Source organism: Acanthaster planci, linkage group LG12, assembly GCF_054643075.1.
Source record: "Acanthaster planci isolate LZ-2023a linkage group LG12, COTS_SCS, whole genome shotgun sequence".
In the NCBI taxonomy this organism is placed as follows: Eukaryota; Metazoa; Echinodermata; class Asteroidea; order Valvatida; family Acanthasteridae; genus Acanthaster; species Acanthaster planci.
Genome location: NC_141788.1, coordinates 7,778,999 through 7,802,292, shown reverse-complemented (window position 1 = coordinate 7,802,292; position 23,294 = coordinate 7,778,999). Strand labels below are relative to the sequence as shown.

At 45.4% G+C, this 23,294-nt stretch overlaps 1 protein-coding gene across 4 annotated transcripts in view; it reads left to right on the top strand.

Annotated features, from left to right (window-relative positions):
• The window catches only part of LOC110977683 (uncharacterized), a 36,030-nt gene extending 12,931 nt beyond the window's left edge, over window positions 1–23,099 (top strand). For 2 of the 4 annotated variants that reach the window (XM_022231988.2, XM_022231987.2), the window contains exons 2-6: window positions 2,613–3,002; window positions 14,665–15,312; window positions 16,452–16,876; window positions 17,891–17,998; window positions 20,302–23,099. In XM_022231988.2, the coding sequence (XP_022087680.2) occupies window positions 2,970–3,002; window positions 14,665–15,312; window positions 16,452–16,876; window positions 17,891–17,998; window positions 20,302–20,662 (1,575 nt within the window). In that variant the 5' untranslated portion in view covers window positions 2,613–2,969 and the 3' untranslated portion in view covers window positions 20,663–23,099. Of the gene's footprint in view, window positions 1–2,084; window positions 2,300–2,481; window positions 3,003–14,664; window positions 15,313–16,451; window positions 16,877–17,890; window positions 17,999–20,301 lie in introns of those variants that run through there. The other 2 variants (XM_022231989.2, XM_087144090.1) reach the window with 2 other exon arrangements.
• Window positions 23,100–23,294: the final 195 nt, after the last annotated feature.

The window sequence follows — 23,294 nt, the reverse complement described above, 5'->3', positions numbered from 1 at the left end:
TGCAATTTTAAGCTGGGGGATGATGTATGGGAACCGTGCACGGTGTCAATTGTGTACGGTAATGTGTCGACACGTGATGTTTATGTAGCTTTGACTCGCATATTCACCGTCAGTCAGCTCTTATGTCTCCTATCGTGGCCTCTAAGACGACGAAAGTGTCTGCTTGTTTTACTAAGGGCTCACCATTTTGCGCAATCGTGCACTGAAGTGCTTCGTCGCATGGTTGAGCGGGACATTTTTGTTACATTCCTTGGGGAGGTCATTTTTAACACTGCCGCCGTGCACGGTCTTACCGACCAGCAAGAAACATACCCGCGCATTTTCTGTTGTTAAGATGTATCATGCGGTGTCTGCAATCGCAAAAGCTGCTCTTGTGGCTTCGAGATGGTGGACTTGCGTCATTCTGACATGCGCAGTGTGCGGTCGAGTCCCTTTTCGTGGAGTCGATATTGATGATACACCGATGCGTCATAACCGTTTTCTCTCTCAAGAGGTTGCATGCGGACCGTCCCTTGGAAACCTGCCATTTCACGATACACCCCGAGCGTGTGCACTTATCGAGTTGCCCCTTAATGGGTGTTGTCATTTTCTGCACACGTATGATCGATATCGACGGCCTAATTTAGAAGGAAATGGCAGCGATATGCGTGTGCTAGCATGAATGCCAGCGTCTAAGTCTTCTCTTTACTTTGGGGTTTGAGAGAGCAATTTGTTTCGTTTCTTTGTCTCGTCTCCTCTTAAGTCATGCCGCATTCCCCCTCCCCCGTTCATTTCGCAGTCAAGAGTTGGTTGGACGTGGCGCGCATCGCCAATGAGGCAATTACCTTCACGCAATCAATTAATCAAAAGTCCCGAGGCAAATAAGGAATTGTGCACGTTCTAGGTCTCGGGAAATACATTTTCTCAAAGCTAGTTTGAAAGGGAGAGAGTCAGATTCCGGGGATGTTTTAGTGAAGGGAATGGATCAGGACGACCGAAGACACAAAGAACGACATTCCTTGGACTAAAGGCATGGGCGAGGGGATGATGAAAATTATCGGAAGAAGTGTTCAGCTTTAGAGGTCGGAGGAAAACCACAGATAAATGTTTTGGGGATAACCCACGGAATAAGGTAGGAATTGAAATCCCAAATCCGCTTGTTGACCTAGGTGAGGTTCGAACCCGGGTCGGAGAGAGTTGGAAGGCGATGAAAGAGCCACTACACCAACCTGATTCCCCGCTATGACCGCAGACGAGCGCGGAATAGCAGGTGCAGTTGTTCTAGCTCAGTTGTCGGTACTTTGTAGTTTCTTTATCTTCCAAAACTCCTCAAGTGGATATTGTACATGGGATTACCCTTCAGTTTACCGGTAATGCCTGTCCTATGACAAATACTGTAATTTGTAGCTGGAGCTTAGAGGCGCAGAATGCATTTTGATGAACGAGTTCCATAATATGAAGCTCCTTTCCATGAATACGCTATTTTGGCCTGTGACATGTTTAATGTACCCATGCTGGGATTTTCGTTGCTCTATAAACACGGTGGACACTCTCCGTACATTGACGCTTACGAACGCAAAGTCCCCCCTCCCCGGAAAGAAATACGTCTCGTCCGTTCGGTCGTAGTCTCACTTGCCGCATCACGTCTTGAACCAAGGCCAGCCGCATTAAGTTTGAGTGCATTTTTATTGACTCGTGGCTGTCCGTAATCGACACTGTCCAAAGCAGTTCAATTTCGCAGATATTGAGTGCAAACAAGCCTCGCACTGGGGCTACCAAATGCGACAGATTTAGCGGAAATACCTTCAGTCTACGTGAAATTAGCTAAATACTGCCCTCTGTTGTTAATACACAGACCTTATGGATTGTTTTTCTCAACAGTAACCGAAAGTTTTCGATGTTCTTTTTAGAAATTAAGAATGGGAAAATGAGAGCGAAAAGGAGAATGTTCTGGGGGGGGGTTACGTTACGTTCAGTCCTTAACCAATCAAAGCACACGTGCCTATCAAAAAGCACATCACGTGGTGGAAAGAATATCACGTGACTGCAGGCGTATTTGTAATTCAGCGAAATTCATACATGTATATTAAGCGTATGTTCACTCCCTGCAGGGAGTACATGAATAAAGAGTGAAGTACTTGTGGCGAAGGCAATTGAGGAGGCAGTTTGTCTATTTTTCTTCCGAGAACAATTCAGCTTCAGCTCCATTTCCAATTTCTGTCAGGGAGATCACTTTTTCTAGTCATGGTTCCGGGGGATATTTGGTAGTAAGAACATGTGTGAGGACATTCCGTGTAAAGTGGAAAGGTGTATCATAAAGGTAATACTGACGCGTGTGGACGTACTGCAAATGTTGTTTTCGCCTGTGTGGTTTTTTGTGAAGATTTATGACAATATTGTCACAATTATGCAAACTATTGCTGGATAAAGGTTGCGTTTATACCCGTGAAACGTGCTGAACAAACGCAACTGTTCGCAGTGGTTTTGTTTCTATTTGTACAGGGTAAAGAGAACTGAATTGAGCGGCGTTGAAGCAAAGGTTGTCAGTGTGAATTACCGCCAAAGCCGGAGCACTGAGAGAAAAACGTAATAAGTGAGAAATTGACTCCTCTGCGTTGCTGTCTTCATTACAGGCTTGCAAGTGAGCAGGCGAGGATCGGTAAGTGATCCGTTTAATCACATCCTCGGCAGGCCGTCAGGACGTATCACCGTCGGCGAGCGATCGGAGTGAAGGGGGAGAGTATATACGGGGACAAAGGTGTAGGCGAACCGGGGGAAGCGACCTCGGCGACTAGCCGGCCTGAGGGACCCTCCTGTTGTTTTTAGGGGGGAGGCGAATTGTTCCTCCGACCTGGCCGCCGCAGCGGGTGACACGGAGCTTGCAACCCCGGATCTGGAGGGCATTGCTCCTGGTCGACGTGACCTCAGGTTTCGATGAGGGACTGTCCGCCATCTGAAACGGCGACACGCGAGCTCTTGCTGGTTATAAGATGGGATCGTGGAGGTGCCATCCTGTAAAATGGGTAAGTTCCGAGAAAGAATCTGATTCATGTATAGTAGACATTTAATACCGCAGCATACCTGAAAGTGGACCGAGTTTGCTGTAGATACAAACTCACTCAGCCAACCTTTTTTTTCCAACTCGCCCCTAGCTTCGTGGCTGTCGTCACATAGGTTAATACGTGGATTGGAGATCTCCATGATTGCCGGCAAACTGAGTGATTGGCCCCTTCAAGCTGTGTCAAATTATTCTACGGTATTTTCTCACTCTTTCCATCCAACCAGTATACCAAATATAAAAGGAAGGTTTATCAACCTTTAATGACGCGTTCTGACTTCAGCTTCGCAAGGCAATTATGCAGCCATCTTAATTGGAAACGATCCTGCACCTCGGTCTCTCGCCAACATTCCCCACCGTATCGCTAATGAGTTTTATTTTCTTTTGGTCGGGCAGGGTTATTTTCAGCATTGATTGCTCTGTGAAACGGATTTTCTACCATTTTGAGACATATTGTGAATACACACATGTTCCCTTAACTTCACAATAAATTGGGATTATGACCCTAACTTTCCATAATGAAACAGGTAACTATCACTCTACAACGAACGTGTCACAGCTCAGAGGTTATGAACACAACTCGCTGTTGTACAGTCATGAATGAAATACCGAACTCATTAACACTGACTTCGCATAACTCCAGACATTAATTTGGGATCTTTGCCCTGCCCGACGTGTATTTTAACACTGTCTGCTCAGTGTATGCCCCCGAAGGTTTGTGAAAACCCACAAGCGTACTCGGGTGGGACTCGAACCCACGACCTCCTGCTTAGTAGTGCAGACGCCTTAACCACTCGACCACCGAGCTCGCCGTTATTGGCTGGCTGGTTCGAATCAGATGTAGCAGCGGGTACCGCAAACAGCTACTTCAAAGATGGATTTGCGCCGGGGAGATGTAAATTAATGTTGGATTTTTGCCCTGCCCGACGTGTATTTTAGTGTATGCTTAGTGTATGCCACTTCAGACATGTGGCAACTCTGGATGCTGAATACAGACTGTTCACAATAGTGCGCCTCCAAAACTTTGCAACGTGTTGGCCAATCACAATGCGCGAAATTCGTCGACCCTCTCCAAACGCGCATTGGGTCGACAGATTTCGAGTATTGTGATTGGCCAACGCGTTGCAAACTCATAGGGGTGCACTGTTGCCAAACGCCCGTATCACCTGCAGCACTTTAGCGTCTAAGATGACGTCAGTGTGTTGCGTATGAATATGGAAATTGCATTTACATAAGAACTAAAAAGGTCCCCACCTGCAATCTCCCGTAAAAGCCTTGAAAATGGCGGGACGAATATTGGCGATTGCGTAAGCATTGCTTAAAGCAAATGCTACAAAGATTCTTTAAAATTGTTCTATTGAAAAGATAAAGAGCCAAACCACTCGAGAAGTTCCTTGAACATGCATTGTGTTGTAAGACACTGAATCACGGCTAGACGTCTGAACCTAGGATTGGTTACATGACTTATGAAGTGAATGACGTACTATTAAGAAGCAGTAGCTTATGGATCAGAAATACTGGGCACCGTCGAAAGATTGCCCTCCCCACACCATTGCCGCTGTAAATGCCGATACTTGATTGAAGTGGTGTCTCTCTCCATGTTTGTAACACTCCCCCCGAGGCCGTCTCTCCAACGTATAGAGTATGGCAAAGCAGAGACCCCAGGGAAGAATTGCGAGAGCGCTCTCGACTTAACGCAGCGTCATCATCGCTCACCGTCCCCAGCGTTGTCCTAACTCGCACCTTTGGCACATGAGCGGTGTACATAATGCAAGATCGTTACACGGGACAATTCGTCTTCTGCAAGCGCGCGTGGAATAATGAGCTCTCGTTGGCCATGAATTACAGGCAAGATGAAAGGGCCGGGGCCCGGGTCGGAGTTGTCCTTGGATTGCGGCGGAAGCACATAGCAGCGTCTTGACGTGAAAGGAGTGACAAGATCAGCTCGGTAATGTCGTGAATGCTTCAACGAAGGGATTGCGAGACAGTACTACCACTAAGAAAATTATTCATTGGTCTTATTTTGGATAATTTGCTGTCGCTTCACTGATATCGATAAATCGTCGGCAAATTGGTGACAGCTGGCACGTTTGATTGATTCTTGGTTAGCTATCATTGGACATTGGCGTTTTATTTTTTCTTTGAAATAAAAAAGAAAAACTACAACAACGATAAATAAGCAAACATGAAGTTAAGAGAATTCTGACAACGGGTTTTGCCCTTACACTGACGCATTTTTTTTCAAAACACTGTATACTCGTGGAAGTTAAGACAATTGATTCATTTTCTTGATTGCATGCACTTCGTTGATGTATTGGCCTACAGCACAATCTCCGAAAGATCTTTTAGGCCAATCTTTTTTTCCTGCAGCCTAGCTGCGTGCATATCTCCTACAGTGAGCACCTTCAGAATGTACGATTTTGATGCGGTTCGGGAACAGCCAGAAGGTTATACCTGGTAAAAGGTCATTGATGCTGCGTTGCTGGGTATACCATCAATCATCGGCAGGTGACGCTTGGTAATCTTGACTGCCTCCTTGAATTCCACGCATCACTAAATCGCTCGTGATATGTCATTGCTTATTTAGGTTAGATGCTCCCGAGTACCAGCCATACACACTGCCTACCTGACAGGTCTACATATAGACCACGTTTCACGTCGAGTTTTTGCTCTGGCAGTTCGTAACACGACACTCCGTATAATGCTGCTCCCAGACGTAAATTGTGGGTGATCCGGCGCGGTGCGTATTGCATTACCGCAACTGGGAGTTGTCTGTCGTCGAGCGAGCAATTACACGATGAATCCCTAAAATTGTTGGCTGATCCTCCTCATTCCCTATAGTCTGATGAGGAAGGCTGCGACAAACACTGTCCATGAGGGCAGGAGGACCACAAAAATGGGTGTTGTCAGTCATAAATATTGTGGGGTTCACTGATGAAAATAGTTTACTTTTACAATATGCCTGTACTTAGACAATCGGCTGTGGATAGAAAAAAACTATCGTTATTAAATAATTACACGAGCTGCTGAAATGTACAAAACGCTATGACTTTTTTTCACATCGCCGTGGGCTCAGACGCTTATGTGACACTGGTGCGATTTTGTGCGCAGTCGGGTGAAAACAGGTCGCGCATGGTGCACACCATACGTTTGCAAACCAGTGCGCACTCGCACCATGGAATGCCCGGCCCACTCGTCGCGATTTCAAGTCGGCCACACTTCATCGCCTATTTTTGCTGCTTGAAAGTACATGAAATCCCGCTGCTTTCAAAGCAGAGTGGTCTGTCTCTCAGCGTAAATCCAGCTCCTTGACCGATGGCCGTGGCTATAGCCCTCCTGAAAGTGCATCAGACAAGGGGGAGGGGACCAAGGGATATCTCGCGGACTTAGCTTTTGAAACAGGAAAATCCCGCGAAGCGGTGAATGCCAAGTTTGTTTTATTCATGAAGCCCTCACACGTATGTATATACGGAGCTTGACAGGTTGATCCAAGCGCCGCGTGTCCTTTGGAGGATTAGTGTGGTAGTCCATCGCAATTCTTGTGTGGCAATGAGAAGTGTGTTCATCTCGAGACGAACCCCGTGGGAGAGGGGCTGCCCGAGCATAGTCGCTGGAATAATTTAGATGGATTCTGAAAATGTGGAACAGAAATGGATGATGTTTTCGACGGCAGCTTCAGGCGGTGTGAAACTGAAAGCATTTCGAAGCATCAGCACAGTTTCTCTATATTCATTCTAATTGTACAACACGGTTAATGAAAAGTTTTATTTAAGTTTGGTATGTTCTTGACATTTTCTGAAAGAAATCAACACTGTCTCGAGAATGTGTCTCCATAGTGACACCGTAGCCTTTCTGTTTTGATTTTAAAAAGCTCATGGTTTCAACATTGGTCACGCTTTATAGCCCACCCTCTCGGAGTATAATTATGGCAGCGAGCGTCTGCAGGCGGATTGTGTCTGCTCCCAACCCTGGCTCATTTGCCACGCATCGACGATTGAACATGCATCCCAAATGCATCGGCACAATTTGCCGACTGTTAATATGCGACTTCCGTATAGACTCCTAGAACAGTCGTTCATCTTGACATCCCTCGCGAGCTCGTGGGAGGGTTAGAATGTTGGTCCCTGAAGTCTGTGCCTTTGATTCTGATTCCGTTCCTATCTTCTGGGGATCAGGACATTCGGCAAAAATTGAAAAAAAGCTTGGATTCCTAAAGTACCGTGGCCGTCCACATATGTCGACGTGCCTGATACCGCTCCAGAATCCTGGAGAAAATTCTGTTAGGAAGGAAGACCATCTCGCTTGCAAGCGATCGTCTCATACTGGAGACAGATAACACGATTAATATCAGGAGATAAATTAGATTCTGCCGTTCCCTTTCGCTGTTGTACACTTGGTTTTCGTGTATTCAGCAAGATCGAGTCGGGCCCGACTCTCAGGAAAATGCGCGATTCGAACACAGATTAGTCCGAGCAAGTTGAACGCCCCGGGCAAACTACATGTATATAGAACTGATTCCAGGCGAGGGAGAGAATTAGGCTATCTCCCTGCCCAAAGGCAGCGTGAAATCATGTGAAATGATTTGGGAAGTATGGCTGTAAGAAACTCAGCGAATGAAGCAAGCATTTATACGGCATTGTGTCCCAGGTGAACGTGACAAGGAAATGCATTCATTTTCCTCTCGGCTCTTCCCGCCAACTCGTGAACATAAAAAATAATTCAGCGATGAGGGACGTGTTCGAACGCACTCCATCACAAGCCCTTCTGATTAGCTGGCCCCTCCAATACAAGACTGTTTATTTTGACTTTATGAATATGTCAAAAAAGGTGATCATAATTTATTTATGGCAAAGATCGACTGCAGTAACAGTGAACGTCGCAGTCACCACGGCATCAGTCGCGGACTAATATCTCGCGATGTATAGTCTCAGACTGTTGGCCAAATAGTCTATTAATGGCTGCTGCTTTGAGGGCCCGTGATGCTGACTTTTAGCCTACTTGGGAACATTCGTGTTTTGTGCAACATTCTGCTCCTTTAAAATGAGAGAAAGGGTATCTGCTTTTGATGGCATTCATTTGAAAGTTTAACTTTTTCGAACATTTAAAAATTTACTAATGGGGCGCTGTCGCTATGGGGGATTATCTCTCAACCCAGAATTTGGTCTTTGAAAATTATTGTTAGAAACCTGTGCTCTCTGTCCTAATGTCGTGAACAGAACCAACAACAAATGACTCGAGCAAACTGTCCAAAATTCTGTCACATTGTTGGTACAGAAAAAGCAGCTGTAACACAGAGGTTTCTGCCTTGGATGACATCACATTTATGCTCATAAATATGCAAATCACATCAGAATAAACTCTTATACTAATGAAAAAGGCATCAAACTGCCCCTACATGGCAAAACGACACCAAACCATTTACCAGATGAACATTAAAATTGCATCTTTAAAACGCGACCAAGTTGCCTGTCTGCGTACAGCTGCTTATGCCAAGAATACATCATTAGCCGCAAGTGTCGGATCAGAGTTGGACATGGTAGTGACCAATGCTCAGACTTCATCGGGCTGAATCTTTACGGAGACTTAGTAATTTCTACGTCTACAGATCGGCGTTTCAATCATTGTTTCTTGTAATAGTGCAATAATGGTAATATACGGTATGTGTGTACAGGTGTCGGGAAAAAATTGTCAGTTTTACATCAGATTTTCATAACCATGGGAAATTTAAACTGCCAATATAATATTATACACATAGTTACTAGTATGGCTGGTTAAATCCAGACTCAAAACCTCACAAACTGATGAAGTCGTACACATTTCCAGTGCCATTTCCCCTATCGCCCGTAAGCCAGAACACGCACGTGGCTTGATTAAAATAGAAAAAAAGTCCATCCCATGACATATCTGAGCACAGTGGAGGTTTGCCTCGCCTTTTTGCCATAATTAATTTCAGTGAGATTGTTCCGGCAGTGCGTCTCCCGCGTATACACAGTCCAAACAATGTAAACCCGAACAATAAAGGACTGAGATGCTTGTCGACTCTCCCTTTAAAGCCGCGTGGATAGATGTGTACGTATGTTTTCATCGTGCGCATCCTACGTGCCCAATTGATTCTATTCTTTGTGGCCTTGGAGCTAGCAGAAAGCAATTGCGCTGTGGCAGTGACGAGGGGGAAAGATTGGTCGAAAATGTCATTTCACGGCAGGCTGGAAACATGAACACTTGAAGGTCGGCATAATTTTGTGTGCGTGGACGAGGCAGGATTATCTTTTATGCCGATGATATTCAAGAAACGCAGTTTGCAAAGGTTTGCCATCTTCCGCTGATGGTCACCTCTACCTTTGTGGATTCCAGAGGTGGACAAACGTCAAAGTGTGCTTTAATTATCAGCGATGGTCGGTGCTCGAAACTTTCCCCGACATCATAAAACAGTCCTACTTCTTGCAAACCCCTTTCAAAACACAAGACCTCGTCAAAAACGAAAGGGCAAACAAACAAGAAACTAGAGTTATAGAGTTGAAAGTCACGCTGACACAACAGTGCACAGTTTGCATCAGAGAGGTGTGTTCGACAGCAGTACGACAAGCAGGGCGGCGCCTTCCACCAAGTGTCTTGTCGGCAAGACTTGCGGCATTTTTGTCGTACATCCACCTGGAGAACCGGACGAACACTGCATTTTGCTGAAAGACAAGCGCAGTTCTCCTTTTTGACACATTTTCCGTAGAGCACATAAAGCGGCATGTTTCATAGCATGGCCTCTCGTATGCTGCTCTTTCCCCAAACCCTATACCTTCGTTGTTTGTATCATCTATAGGACAGCCAAGCGAAGATTATACCCATATACCTGTGAATGTCTCCACGGAACTAATTGCAAATGTTATACAACTGAGAATGCAATATTACAAGACAACATCTTGATTTGGAATTTTTATGAATTGTGGGACTTAAAGGCGGACGTCTATTTATAATGTTGCAACGACTTCTCGCTTCAGATCCCCGGGAGCATAAACAGGACAATAGACATTGTCACTGATGAAGCTTCGGTGTCCAGTATCGATGCAGTGTCAACTTACGGGGGAGAATCACTGCTCCAGTTCCGAATGGGCTGCCCATCTGCTTCTAAACTAATTCAGAAGTGTTTAGTGCTCAATTGGAACATCCGAGCATTGGCATCCTATTCATTTGCAGTTCTTGAGGCTGAATACAGGGAGCCATATAACACGGCTATAGCCGAGGTCCCTCAATTGAAGAGCCTCGAATTCTGGAGCCAATGTTTGAAGTCGTATAGCCAAAGCTTTTAGGTTTGGTTAAGGTCACCGGGTAAGGTCATCGGGTGTCACTGCAAACGAAATAACCCGATGGCTCAGACAGAAAAGCGGGTTTTGATGAGTACCTACTGAGCGACCCTGTGCCATACTTTGATGAGTAGCTACGGAGCGACCCTGTGCCATACTTTGATGAGTAGCTACGGAGCGATCCTGTGCCATACTTTGGTGAGCTACGGAAGACCCTGTGCCATACTTTGGGTGACCTTATTCATGATTTTGTCCTCTAAGACGGCACCAATGTCTTCCAGATGACATCACGACAGAGTAAACTGTTCCACAAGCGGTGTTGTCCAGGTTTTGGCAAATTGGACCCCGTGAGGTTTGAGGTAGTAGCTGTAGGTAATTTTATCCAGATGGTACACTCGTACTTGAAATGGGTAGTCGGATATGCGAGTGATAAACGTAAAGGTCTCTATGCTGTAATAATGCTGTCTTCTAATGAAGGTTAATTGCATGAAATGCCATATTCCGAACCATGTTGACTCTTTTTTGTATTGACAAACGCCATCAATATTTTCCATTACCCTTGGGCAGCGTGTATACCAAATAAACTGCGTGTCTTCCGCCCAAGTCTACTTTTTACCCCGAGCTACGGACGGGTCGTTCAGACGGGAATGACTCGGCAATCTCCTAATGAAAAAGGGGGAACCACGGCTCATATATACCGACTGAATCAGGTTGGATTAAGAAGGCCAGGCCCTCGGCAGCCTCGGGGGAAATCCCACGGTATTGACCACTGTAGGCTTTCTTGTCGGCATTTATTGACGTTTCCGCGCGGGCCATGCCGCGCTCGGCACACACGATGCTCTATGATTAATCTGCAAGTCTGTCACGACAGGCGGCCACTAGGCGCAGTCTTGGAATCCATGTCGGATCTGATGCCATTGTCTGTTGAGCTATTCCTTGCGGATTTCTATATATTTTCTAACCCCCACCCCCCCCTTGAGTCCGTTATGCCCTGCTTTCCTTGGTATAGAACGCGGATGATTTCAACTTATAAGCGGCAATGGAATTTCATACTTGCGTATACGTTTTCTCTCTAACCTCTATGACCATAATGACACACTACCACAGAGCATATTTTAATTAAGTGCACATTGTCTGGCAACAATGTAATCGCTGTTCCATGCCACTGGAGGGCGCTGTTTGTCTGACGTCACATTAGGAAACGATGCAGCTTACCATTCAGGGATTTTACCCTTTGACTTGGTGCAATGATCTGATCGAGTGATTTTTGTGGTGGAAGATATGAACCCTTTAAAGAGACCTTCAACCTCTGTACAAATAGAATATGATTATGTCTCGGAGCGCCGTTGTTTAGTTTTGCTCCGGGGAAGACAATTAATGTCACTTCTTTGAAAAAGAGTTGATTGTGACGTGGGAGTTAAACCATAAAAATGTGTTCAAGTGCTCATCATTCATCTCGGTCTCAGACATAGACTGAGATGTCAGAAGTGAAGCATAAATCAACCGTTCTGCAATCACTTCGTTGCACCGGTGTTTCGTTTCTGTCCAACGGCAGCGAAACCGGATAATAATCACACCAGTGGGTTTATGGTGTGGTCCGTGGTGCGCTGATTGCAACTCGCGCACTAAATCACGTGCTATTCCCGGCTCAAAGTCAGGTATCTTTTCCTCGAAGTGAAGAACTCGTGAAAGACGCCATGCCTAGGGATCGGAACTTGTCAGCATCACTGGTAAATGTGGGAAATTTTGATTTCGTGGTGTGAAATCACCACTCTTGCTGATGGTAGCAGGTATATTGGCCTACCAGTCCCTTTTCACAGTCTTTCGCGTGCTCAGAACTACGCGAGCATACTCAGAACTGGTAAGAAGGACCGGTTTGTTTGCTGCCACCAAGCGTTTCACAGTCTCCCATTTGAAGTGGCGATTATGAGAGTTAGGAGGTGCTGACGCAGCAGTTATTCCTCCTGTGCGTTTTCACGGGCAGTTTAATTTCCGAAGTTTTTTTATTTTAACAATTAGCAACGGAACACTTTGAACTTGGTATATATAATGAAGTGCCCGGTGATAAAAGAGAGCGCACCTGTCGTGCGTAAGATTACCATAACGCCTTTTAGAACATCGATAGTAATTACCGTTCACAATCACCTGGTTAACAGTACACCAATCTGTAATTCAATACTTACGTTTCCCGCTTGTCATAAAGCTCTTTGAATTGGAATTAAATCATGCCTGTTTATGTGGTACTGGCATTTAGCAGCGCTATGGGACAAAGGTGAGGAACTTCCTTGCAAAAAAGCCCGTTTCCTTTGTCTCACCAAGGTCGTCATTTGCTTCAAACTGTTGTAAAAGAAAAATCAACCTTAACTCCGTGGACTACGTATGCATTCCTCCATTAAGATCGCGCAGGGCATGCTGGGAACCAACATGGCGCGGCAAGATCGTACTGATGGGAATGAGGTAGATTTCCATTATGTCCTAATATAGTATCCAGTCTTAGCACGTGTCCGAAACGGGCTTCCAGAACTACGGCTATGTCTATTGTCTGCGTTTCTTCGCGTATTCCCGATGGAGTGAAGACCTAGACCTAGCTCTAGACAACAGATTCGGATACGGCCAAAATTAGTTTAAATAATAGAGATCAATATTTACAAACTACAATTTCGCGCACGCGTCAAACGCATTGCTTATTCGTTCACATTCATAGAGCTATATTAAATTACTATGCTCACACTGGATATTTAGATAATCCTTCGTCACGTGTTAGTCAGGCCCTAAATCCATCCTTGCCCAACGATGGGAGATCCGGTTAATTTCCATGATGTTGTACTTAGTGGGACCAGTGGTAGATTCCTATGCATGTATACGCACGTACATGCATAGGTTACAAAGGGCCGGATTCGCACAGAACGGGCACCAGCGATACATTTGCATTTTCTGTCATGTCTTCGGGGTAGACGCCGGTGCATGGTAGCTTAAACCATGCCTCTTCAATTCCTTGCTCTTTGGAAAGCATCTGTTGACCACGCTGTGTAATACCGTTCGGATATTTGCAGGTGTTTTTTGTCTTCTGCCAGAGGAACTTGAGTCAGCGGTAGAGCTTTATTTCCCGAGTCTGATTGCAGGGGCTGGTCAGCAGGATTAATTTTATATGCTCAGGGATAAGCCTCGTCGCCAGTACCGCATGAGTTAATTTGCACAGTGGTGGGAAAGCACTATGGGAACGAAAAATGGGTAATGTTTGCTCTTTTTCCTTCCCACAATGCCTTTCTACCACTTGTGCAAAATCCCCCAAGCAGTATTTAGCGATAAGGCTTATAGTCAGCTGCAAGTAGTCACAAGCGACATTAGCCGGAGATGTTGCCTTCAACCTGGGTTTACTAGTCTTATACATGAATGCTTTCAGGACCCCACAGATTTCGATTCTCACCGGAGTGGCAACGTGGATACTGAGATTCGTTGAACGTTTGTGTTCATGTATTATTTTACAGTGTCTCGTTAGGAGGTACTGTTTGAATTAGGCTAAATTCGAACTGCACACACCATAGGTCCCAGGTTCACTACCCATTGTTGTCTTTTTCGTAGTCTCGCAGAGTCAACGTTATTTTTGCTACCAATCTCCTCCAAAGATAAGACACAATTAGCTTTTTTAAAAGAACTGTAGCCACATAACCTGCCTTTCCGGAACAATCCTCGGGCTATTTTGATGTTTCGCTGACGGAGCACCGAGTGAGTGTTTCCATAACAGGGTATAAAAATAGCAGTGGTCGCCGATGAACGACCGAGGCATTGCTGGGCGAAAGTGCATGTCGTGCCTGAAACCCCTCTTACGGTAGTGTTGCCGGCGAGCCAGTCGCCGCTATAGCAGGTGCCGCGTTGCAATGCTATGTCCGAGTCCGTTGTTTGCCTAGTCCTTTTTTGTTTTCGTTTCTCCCGTTCCAAAAGTGCCTGGGGTCTTTTTTTCCCGACTAACACAAATTGCGTTCTATTCAACATTTTTTTCTCCTCTCGTTGCGAAGTGTAGTCATTTTTGTGTGCGGGTTGCCTTGGGTGTCATATCGAATGTCGTAAAATGATACCTCCCCCGAGTGCAGAGACGCGAGGTGTGGATTTATCCTGTCATGAATTTTTGATCAGTCATGTTCAGACGCTACATATTTTTTTTTACCCTCTCAAAAATAATCTTTATGCAGGATCATAAATTATATGCCTGGCATGCATGTCATGATAACTGTGTAATAGATGTGTTTCGGTGTTTTTTTGTTTTTTTTTTTTGGGGGGGGGTAATTTCATCCTTCCGTCGATTTTTGCATTCTGTTTTCTTCTCCTCTTCAGGGTCGTCGGAATGTACTGATGATGACTTTTTGGTATTTTGCCGTCATCTTCTCCGCGTTCCTGTACTACACCTACGCCAAATGGCGCCCCGCCCCCTTGTACAGCGCCATCTTCGACGGACCTGTTGCGGGCAGACCGGCGGGCGCCTTGGTGGTCGGAGAGAAAAGGGACAGTTCGCGCTGGCAGAGGTCGGAGTTGAGGTGGATCCTAGGTGAGAGTGCGTCCCGGGCTGGTAGGTCCAAGCCCCGCGTGGTTGGACCAGAAGATGACACCTCTGCGCAAGTTGGAGCCCCGCCTGCCGCTGGCCAACCGCTCCCCCTCCCCGTCAGACTTTTTTCGAGCCGCGACCTGCCAGAAAATCCCAGCCGTAGCGCGCCCGGTTCCGGTGTTGCCGCCGAAAGAACTCGTATCAACGCGTGGGCCGCCGGGGGCGCCAGCCGTCACCGGAGTGCGAATGGAAACGGTCCTGCGGTTGGCATAGCCGCGGAGAACGAGGCCGAGATGGCCGAGATGGAGGTTGAGGAAGACGACGTCAGGTACCCGGACACCTATGCCCTGGATCTCACCACAGTCGGGTTCGAGAGTGCTTCCCTGAGGCCCACTCTAGCGTCGGTGGTGGAGGGATATGAACGAATTTCCAATAGGCAGGTTGGGCACTTTACTGTACTCTCTGCTCACAAACCAGTTCGTTAGTCTTTGGTTAGTTTGGATTTTGCTCCAGGGTTTGTAAACGGACACTTCGAAACCAGTGACTGCGTGTCTGTTTCATGTGTGTAATGGAATAAGGGGTACTGGGATAGTCACGTGTACAGAGCATATCGCTGGGAACCAACTATTCGCCTTGAAGTTGGAACGTGAAAACGTGTTACGGGTGTTTTTAATTAAATAGTTGGTCTTCCATCGAGGAATTTTTTTTGGGGGGGAGGTAGTTTGGCTTGTTTTTTTTCTCTCTCTCTTCCTTGCCTTTGCGTTTGATGGGAAAGGTAGAAAGTAATTTTACATTTTCATTCGGCCTTTCCTTTTTGGAACACAAACATAAAGCACATGTACAAGCTTTGGGGATGTGAATGGCTAATGGAGAATCCCACGAATATTTGTACCCTATGCATTTTTCCCTTGACGACTTTTTATGTGCTGTGCATCGGGGCCAGCAGACTTGGCTTTTCATTTCGACAAATCTGAGTTTGACTTCTTGTCGAAGGTAAACATTGCGTCTATTTAAATTGAAACATTAACTGGTCCTCAACTAATTGTCTTTGTGTGGTCATCCTTGTCATCATCCTTATGACCGCCGTCTCATTTTGTTCGGGATGGGTCAGAAGTTTTGCATTTGCGATAGTTGTGTTTTACTTTCTGTTCGTACCGAGTAGCCTATCAGTTTTACGGTTGGTCATGTTCTTAATGAACAGTCGATTTCACCTCTAACACCTCCCACGAGGTCATGCGCATCAACTCCACCCAGATCACCTAACCTGTAATATCCCCTGAGATGGAGGTGCTGGCAAGTTTGTTGAAATATTTGACCTCTTGAGAAGCGGTTATCTTGAGCATATTGGAATAGTTGCACAGTCCAACTGATGCTGTTTCTCGTAGTTCATGTCTCAACCCAACTCATTGTTTCAAGTGGAGGAAAGAATGTAACTTGCTAGTGGCTGCTGCTTTTTCCATAGACGTGCTTGTACACTCTCAGCCACAGCCAGCTGAGTTACGGTTGCGTCTTTTCGTGTACGTGTTTAAGAACATGAGTATTGACGCTGCTGCGGCGTTCTCCGATTTTGTTTGTGCAGGGGATGAGGCTTCGTTGCGGACGGTGCTCCGTGGTGTCGAGTTCTGGTCACCTCATTAACCAGTCTCGGGGCCGTGACATCGACTCCGCCCAGTGCATCCTGCGCATGAACTCGGCGCCCACCGCCGGCTACGAGGATGACGTGGGCGCCCGGACCACGGTGCGGGTCATAGGTCACGTCAACCTGCTAGTCTTGAACTCCAGCCGCGAGTCCCAGGAGGAGATCTTCGTCAACCCGACGTCTCGGGCCGACAAGATAGTCATCCCGTGGCTTCACTCTTATCGACTCAACAAAGAGTCAAACATTTATTACAAAATCGCCAAGAACTTCTCCAAAAGCTTTCCAGATGTGGAATTCTATTTTCTAACTCAAGAAAAGTCAAAGATGGCGGAGGAAATTTTCAAATCGGAAACGGGTCTCACAACGTAAGTTTTCATGTCTATTGAAAAGCAACATTTTTAACTATTTTGAATAAATAACTCACTTATTGACAAAAAAACAATCAATTTTGTTTGCTTTGGCTCTATAAGGTTGCCATTCAGTTAACGTTTTACCTTAACTGCGTACCACCTGTTCACGAGCGTTGTGCCATCGCAGTAATGTTTACACCATAGCACGAAGTTTCATCAGCTCATGTGTTGCATATCTAACACCCATTTTTGCTAAGAAATTTTTTAGAAGGAATGAGACGAAATGGTGTTGTACAGGAATGAGAACTGAATGCGAAGAGTTTAGGGTGCTCTTATGAAAGAGTCAGCTCAAGTGGCTATAGAATTGCTAGGCCAGCCTCTCTTTCGACCTAACTGCTTGAGGGGCTCACGATATATTTTGCAAGGAATCGCAGTAGTGGAACCAAAGAGAGGCTCTGCCTGCACTGCAATGTGTACATTGTTAAAGGTATTATTGAAGAGCCTGTTGAGTGGCCGAAGCTTGCCAATGAGGACAGAAAAGCAGACGGCCACTTTTCGGCCACCTATGTCAAATCTGCTTCTGCGGTATCAGAAAAGTAGAATTCATGGTTGTTGTCAAAACGTTCGATCCTAATTTTTGCCTGCTCGAAAGGAGAAAAGCAGATGGCCGTTTTTCGGCCGCCAGCGAACAAAAAAAAGTAAAGTCTGCTTTTGTTGAATCAGAAAAGCAGAGAAATAGAAAATACATAACCAAACAATGTTTGTTCTGCTTTTTGAGGTGGCAGAAAAGTAGGAAAGTCAAAATTGCATACCAGAACAGAAAATCTGCTTTTCTACCATTCTCATAGCAGATAAGCAGATGGCCACTTTTCGTCCTCCATACAATGAAGCCTTTCTTTCGGCTCAACCGTGCAAAAAAACCCACAGTGCATCGCCTGAAGTATTTTGCAGCGCAGATAAACCTAGCAACCCGTCTGTGTATGTTAATGGGTTTTCATTCCAGTCATCCGTTCCGTTTTGGTCACTCAGGCGGGAAGCGAATACCTGGCTGACGACCGGCTGGATGACGTTACTGTTCGCCATCGACGTGTGTGACGAGATCGATATCTATGGCTTAGTCGACGAGGGCCACTGCAGGTAATGAGAGGAAAGAAAGAAAATTTGAATTAAAAACACGGGGTATGGAGAGTGCACGGTGTATAGTTATGGAGTATCCTGCTCGTTTCCTGCGTGGGACAGACTTCCCAGTGCCGGGGGAGATCCCGATCGGGTTTTCAGCGCAAAGAAGCCGGCGAAGGTTAAAGGCGTGCAGGGCTGGCGAAGACGCGGGCTGCAGCGCTTAATAAGCTAGGACTTAGTCGGGGATTTTTCTAAACCGAGGGATTTTCTGTGAAGCGAGGGAGATTTGGTGAAATGGCAGTCAAGCCTCTAGAGAACCTGGCCGGGAAAAGGTGTAGAAATGGAGCTGGAAGAACTTCAAATAAAGGCAAAATGAGGGGTTTTTTTTAATGTCAGCTTGAGAAGATTAAGTTTGGTTGGGTTCGTTTGGTTTGCTTTTTCTTAACTTCTAAATTACTTGTCAGTATTGTGTAAGCATTTCCGTGCACATCCCACCTTGGCCATCAAAAATGCTGCGATTTCATGAGGACTGACGAAAAGTTATTAAACAGAAATGAAGGGAAAGCAAACCGTAATATCTGATCAGTTGCAAGGCACATCCGTTTAAAACCGCGGCTCACCTTTCCCGAGCCCGTCTTCTCGTTATACCTCCAGTCAGCGAGGGTAATTCAATCAACGCATTCTCTGAAAGGGCATCAAAGTCGTGGTAATGTGTTGCCACTGTAAGTGGTTTAAGTGCTCTGTGTTGATGATTTTACTCATGATAGTGGGCGCTCCGCATGCGCATTGAGCACGAGGGTAAGCTGATCACGGGGCAAACGAAGCACGCAACGGCAGGGACATGAAATGCCGGTAAATGGGCCTGTAAAAACACGGTGAGGCGCGGACTAACCCAGTGCGCGCTGAGGTTATTGCGTAGGTTGGTAGTAATTGCTAATTTCGTCCAGGAGAAGCGAGGCTTGAGTTCTGTCCCTGGATGGCGGATAGCCGGGCCAAACGATGCGTAAACCGGCCCCCGCACGAGGCTTGCCCGCCATTACAGATCGAACATCTGGGGGGGGGGGAGACTCCGAATCGGTCGGCGTCCGAAATTGAGCATCGGTAATGCTTCAAGCGGTTGGCGACATTGCATAATTAAATGCAACAGTCGCGTAAACACTGAGGTCCTCTGTTGCGCCAAAATGCACTATACTCGATCATAGACGACGTCGGTAATTTCATTGAGGAATACGGTCGCCCTTCGGTATTGAGCTACCGATATTGAAGGTCCAACCACCATGCATATATAAGACTTAAAAATGAAAATGCAGATATGAAGACGTGCGTTAAGTGTTTTGGTCGTTCCACCTTGATTAATACCGCCCCGACGACCGCTGACCTCTACTACAAAGATTACATATCTCCAATGTTATCAATACGGTTGTTTAAATCTTTTAAATATCAAGCATCTATTGAAATCATGTCAAATTATGAAGTCACTGCGCACCACGATTTGAGTCTAAAATGTGTCTCTGACACCTTTGCTGGGGGGGTGTTTCCAAGTAATTACATTTATCACTTTTTCTATGGAAGAGGAGAATACCTTCAACAGTTTTGATTTTCTTCGGAGTGGACAGTTTCTCCTCAGCATCTTCTCCTCTGTGTTGTCAAAAACCCGACATTAAGATACTGCAAATATTTTTTCCCATTTTGGTCGCAGGCCGTAAGTCATGCATGGTTTATTTGGAAATTCCTTTTGCCAAGGTGGAAAGTGGCAAAGACCCTTTACAGGGGAAATGGAACTGGCCAAATTACCATTAGGAGGAAACCTTTTTTTCTCAGCAGGAGGGGAGGACCAGCTCGCATGCCAACTTCTAGTGATTGTCTTGGACGGTTCAGCAGTACTTTCTTTGTAGTATTAAATGAGAAAATTCGCACCAGGGAGGCTTGTTTAAAGCAGATTCAACTGAAAAGCAACAGAATAATATATCTTAGAACGATTCAAAAAGCATTTTTTTTATTAAAAAATTTAAAAGGAATAGAACTTTTCAATAGGGCAAGCAGTATTGTTCGTCTCTTAAATCTTGCCAAATCATGGCTGGAGATACTCCTAGACGTGAGAAGCTATTATATTGATCATAATGTACCACTGTGTACGTTATTGCAACCGATTTCGTATACGGTTTGTTCAATAATCAGCCAGTTGGTACGACCGAATATTCGGATACTCGATCGAATCGAAGGTCGAATATTCGAATAGTGAATTATTCGAATTGACTCAGCCCTACCTAGAGTATACTACATTGTCACATTTTCTCTGTTTACCTGTTCACTTAATTAAGAGATCACCCGAACGACAGCACGCCCTACCATTACTACGACCCGGGGGGTATCATCGAGTGTAAGTATTACCAAAGAAGCGAGGAGCGTCTAACGGGCGGTCACCTCTTCATCACGGAGAAGGCCGTCTTTGCCCGTTGGGCCCAACGCTTCAACTTCAGCTTCCACACCCCGGCCTGGAACCTGACGTCTGGCTCGGCTGCCAATCTCTCCCTAGCGCTGGAGACGCCCTTCCTAAGGAAGTTCTACGAGGCCCGGCGGAACAACCGCACCGTGGCCCGCACCCACAAGGTGGTGCGGCGGGTCGTGCGGCGGATCGTGGTGAAGCGGAAGGTGCCGGCGGTGAAGCGGACCAAACTGTGAGTCCCAAAGGTCGCGCAGTGGCTTGCGAGTGGAAACTATTCCGTCCCGAGATATGCTCGACGCTGGGGTGACATTCGACAAACCGCACCAAAGATCGAAAGACACCAGCCGGCCAGCATGGTCCCAGACTGTCGGATAGGCTGTTCAAGGCCCCGAAGTTTGGCATGTGGGGCCGATATCCAAAAACGGCTTCGGTTCGAGTAGGCCGACCATGGTGAAGATCGACAGAGGCCTTGGGTTAGATGAAAGTGGCAGTCAGTGGCTGAAGTTGAGTGGAGCTTTGATGACACTTTTTAAAGTTCGGCAATGTTTTCATATTTAAATACACTCTGCACTGCTAGCCTCAAAGACAGTGCAGGTCATAGGAGGTCCATATTACATTTACCCTCCCGAAAGGTGTATCCTAAAATTTGACAGATAATGGGGAGGGAGGCTTAGCGGTGACTGATAACTGACACTTGGATTGGCCCACATCTTCCTGGAGGTTCATAAACAATATCAGTTATTGGCAGTCCAGAGCTGCGTCATGTATTGTTCAAGGTTGAACGTGCGCACAGGCGATTGGTGTTATGCGATCAGAAACACTGTCTTCGAAAGCGCTTTATGGACAGAAAATCTCTGTATTGTTTAGGCCTAGTAGGAACTCGAGGAAATGTCGTTCAGCATGCATGTTGATGCTGGAATAGTTCTTGCTGTTTTCTACGTTGATTTTCTGGGTGAGCATTTCTTTTTGTTGTGCTGATTGAGCCACTACATTCCCGCCAAATTGTGATCAAAGTAGAAGGCGCCGACCAAATCGTCTCGCTCAATTCTAGAACAGTCCATTTTTCTATTCCCGGGGAACAAGTTGAAGCGGTTGAAGCATTAGGCGCGCCTCGAAAGACTGTTGGAAATGTATTAAAGTTTTACTTTATGAATACATAAAGGTTTACTTATATATTGCTTTTTTAATTGCTCATTTAAAACACCTTTTTCCTTCAAGTTGTCCAAATGCAAAAGGCTAAAGAAATGCAAATGTAGAATTTGTCTAAAGTGACTAGTATAATGAACAACCTTGTATATTGTAATGAGTTTTATTGCCTACTGGTGTTTTCTAAATGTTTGACTCGAATCAAAACTACACGTAGGCCCCCCTACACTTTTAAAAAGTGCACACCCTTTTTTATAACAGATCATTATGAGCAATGTTAAAATGCCGACTTTCAGAAATACTGCATACCAGTGGCAAATTGACCGAAATTTATGTAATGTACACATTATTATATCCATTATGGAAAAATATGGTGCTATTTGTCGAGGTAGAACAGATTTTACGGGCTGCATTGTTTGAGGTACTTGTAAGCAAGCATTACGACTCGTTCGTAATAACACGAGCGATTCACAATAGTGCGCCTCCAGGAATTTGCAACGCGTTGGCCAATCACAACGCGCGAAATCTGTCGAACCTTTTCAAACGCGCATTTGGGTCGATAGATTTCGCGCACTGCGATTGGTCAACGCATCGCAAACTCTTTGAGGTGCACTATTGAGAATCGCTCGTATTTGAAGGGTTTCGAGTTTGCCAGGAAGTTGAGGTGTGGAACAAACTGTGTGACTGCGTGCTGGGATATAAAATAGTTGCACGACTGCCATCCTGCAGGTCAATGCTGTTGTTACACAGGTTATGCACAAAAGAGGTTCCTTGTGGAACAAAGGAATTCCCCTGTAAGATGGCTACCACGTAAAGCCTCTATTGTAATGCTTGGCGTGTTTTCATGCTACCCTTTTACGTAACTTTGTGAGCGCATAGTTGAAATTTTATTACCTTGAGTCTTTCGCTAGATTTTACCTGCAGTGCGGTAAGTCAGCTTGCAAAAAAATATTATTCTGCAATCGAAACAGTGTAGTTTGATATTCTTTCAAATTGAAATTTAAGCATGAATTTTGATACCTTTCATGACCAATAGGGCTGTGAATAAAATTGACGCAAAAGGGAAGAGCTGACGAAACCCATTAAGCCGATCCAGTAAGCCCCGCCCTCTAGTCACGTGGGCAGTTAGCTTGTGGGCAGTTGGCGCCTCAAGACATGTCCGGCTGCGTGCGCGTAATTTTTATCCACGCATGCCTGTTATCACAGCTTTGATTGGTGTGCAGTCACACAGGGGAGGTGCTTCATGGACCTCGTCATTCATATTTATATCGCCATGCTTATCGGCCATTCTTATTATTATTTAGGTGTGTTTTCCAACGGCTAAAGTTTGTTTAAATATGAATCTCATTGAAAAAAATTAACTGACGAGTTTGTACTGTGGCATCATTAATTTCCGTGTTATTGGCAAACGGTTCGATTATTCCATCTATTATAGTTAAATTTTAAGCCGCAATTGTGAATACATGCACACAGAATTTTTGAAGTTGATTAAAAACTTATTTTATTTATAGAAATGATTATAAGTTGTATTAGAAATCTGTTATGATGGTTGCTTTTTGTGTCGTCCATGCACAAAAGAGGCCCCTTAACAGAATACAACTAGCAAAAAGCTGAAATTTTAAAATGTTCCCGTAATTTTGTACAGTTTGAGAAATTTAATGAGAAACGCTGACGTTAGCTGAAACAAGGTGAATTCTCACAACTCTTAAAACAACTAAGTGG